The sequence below is a fragment of the Pseudozyma flocculosa genome (genome assembly GCF_000417875.1).
Source record: "Pseudozyma flocculosa PF-1 unplaced genomic scaffold scaffold00018, whole genome shotgun sequence".
Lineage (NCBI taxonomy): Eukaryota > Fungi > Basidiomycota > Ustilaginomycetes > Ustilaginales > Ustilaginaceae > Pseudozyma > Pseudozyma flocculosa.
Genome location: NW_006920886.1, coordinates 655,117 through 656,030, shown reverse-complemented (window position 1 = coordinate 656,030; position 914 = coordinate 655,117). Strand labels below are relative to the sequence as shown.

The window sequence follows — 914 nt, the reverse complement described above, 5'->3', positions numbered from 1 at the left end:
CTACAACTTTCATAGAGACACCAGAGCGATCCGGCCAACTTTCTAAAAATAGGACAATCACTTTGAGCCCCGTTTTGCCAACGGTAGAGCTTAAACTCTAACCCTTTCACTGCACCAGGGGGGACCCAAGGGACCAACTGAAGTTCTCAGATCGCTCAACCAGCGAATCCGTTTTGGATTTTTGGGGAGCCCTTTGTAACGCTTAGCGATGTGTTCAAATGTGGAACGCCGCAACATGAAAGGCAGTCTTAGTATAGTGGTTAGTACGAGTCGTTGTGGCTCTTGCTGCGTCCCTTCGTCGGGATGGTGGTTCCGACTAGACGGATGTTCGATTCCTCCAGATTGCATTCTTTTTGCCTTTTTTACATCCTTTTTTTGGTAGGCTTTCTGGCGTCCGTCTCGTTCGATAGCGTCGAGCGCGGGGATGACCGAGGGCCGGGCGAGCGAGAGAGGGTCGCTCGGTTGGCTGTTGCCTGGAGACGACGGCCCGAGGGTCGACCAAGTAACGCACGAGGGCAACCGAGTCGCGACGGTAGGGCGCGGCGGGAAGGTCATGTCGATGCGCGTGCGTGCACTCGGGAGGTATCGCATCTGTTCGTGCCGATCCGGCGGTCGTGGTGCAGCGGAGCGGAGCGGAGCGGAGCAGAGCAGAGCAGAGAGGGCAGGCAGACACCTGCAGACTAGTGTACATGTCTCGCGCCCGTGGATGGGCGGTGGCGAGCGGACGACGGGGACGACTGCCGAAACGAGAAGAGGATGAAGCGGCGAGGGAATCCGGTCGAGGCCGTGTACGCGCATCGTGGTGCACCAGCGGCGCCGGCGAGGGACTCAGCCGGCGCCCGTTTCGACCTGCTGCTGCTGCCGACGCCCCTCCTCGTCCCGCGGCGCCGTCGCCTGCTGCCCGGTCCCTTGCC

At 60.3% G+C, this 914-nt stretch overlaps 1 protein-coding gene across 1 annotated transcript in view; it reads right to left on the bottom strand.

Moving 5' to 3' along the window:
- Positions 1 to 828: 828 nt before the first annotated feature.
- PFL1_06894 (uncharacterized protein) overlaps positions 829 to 914 on the bottom strand; it is a gene marked incomplete at both ends in the record, with an annotated part of 3,380 nt that continues 3,294 nt past the window's right edge. The window contains one exon of the mRNA XM_007882812.1: positions 829 to 908. Coding sequence (XP_007881003.1) covers positions 829 to 908 — 80 coding nt within the window. The remainder of the gene's footprint in view (positions 909 to 914) is intronic.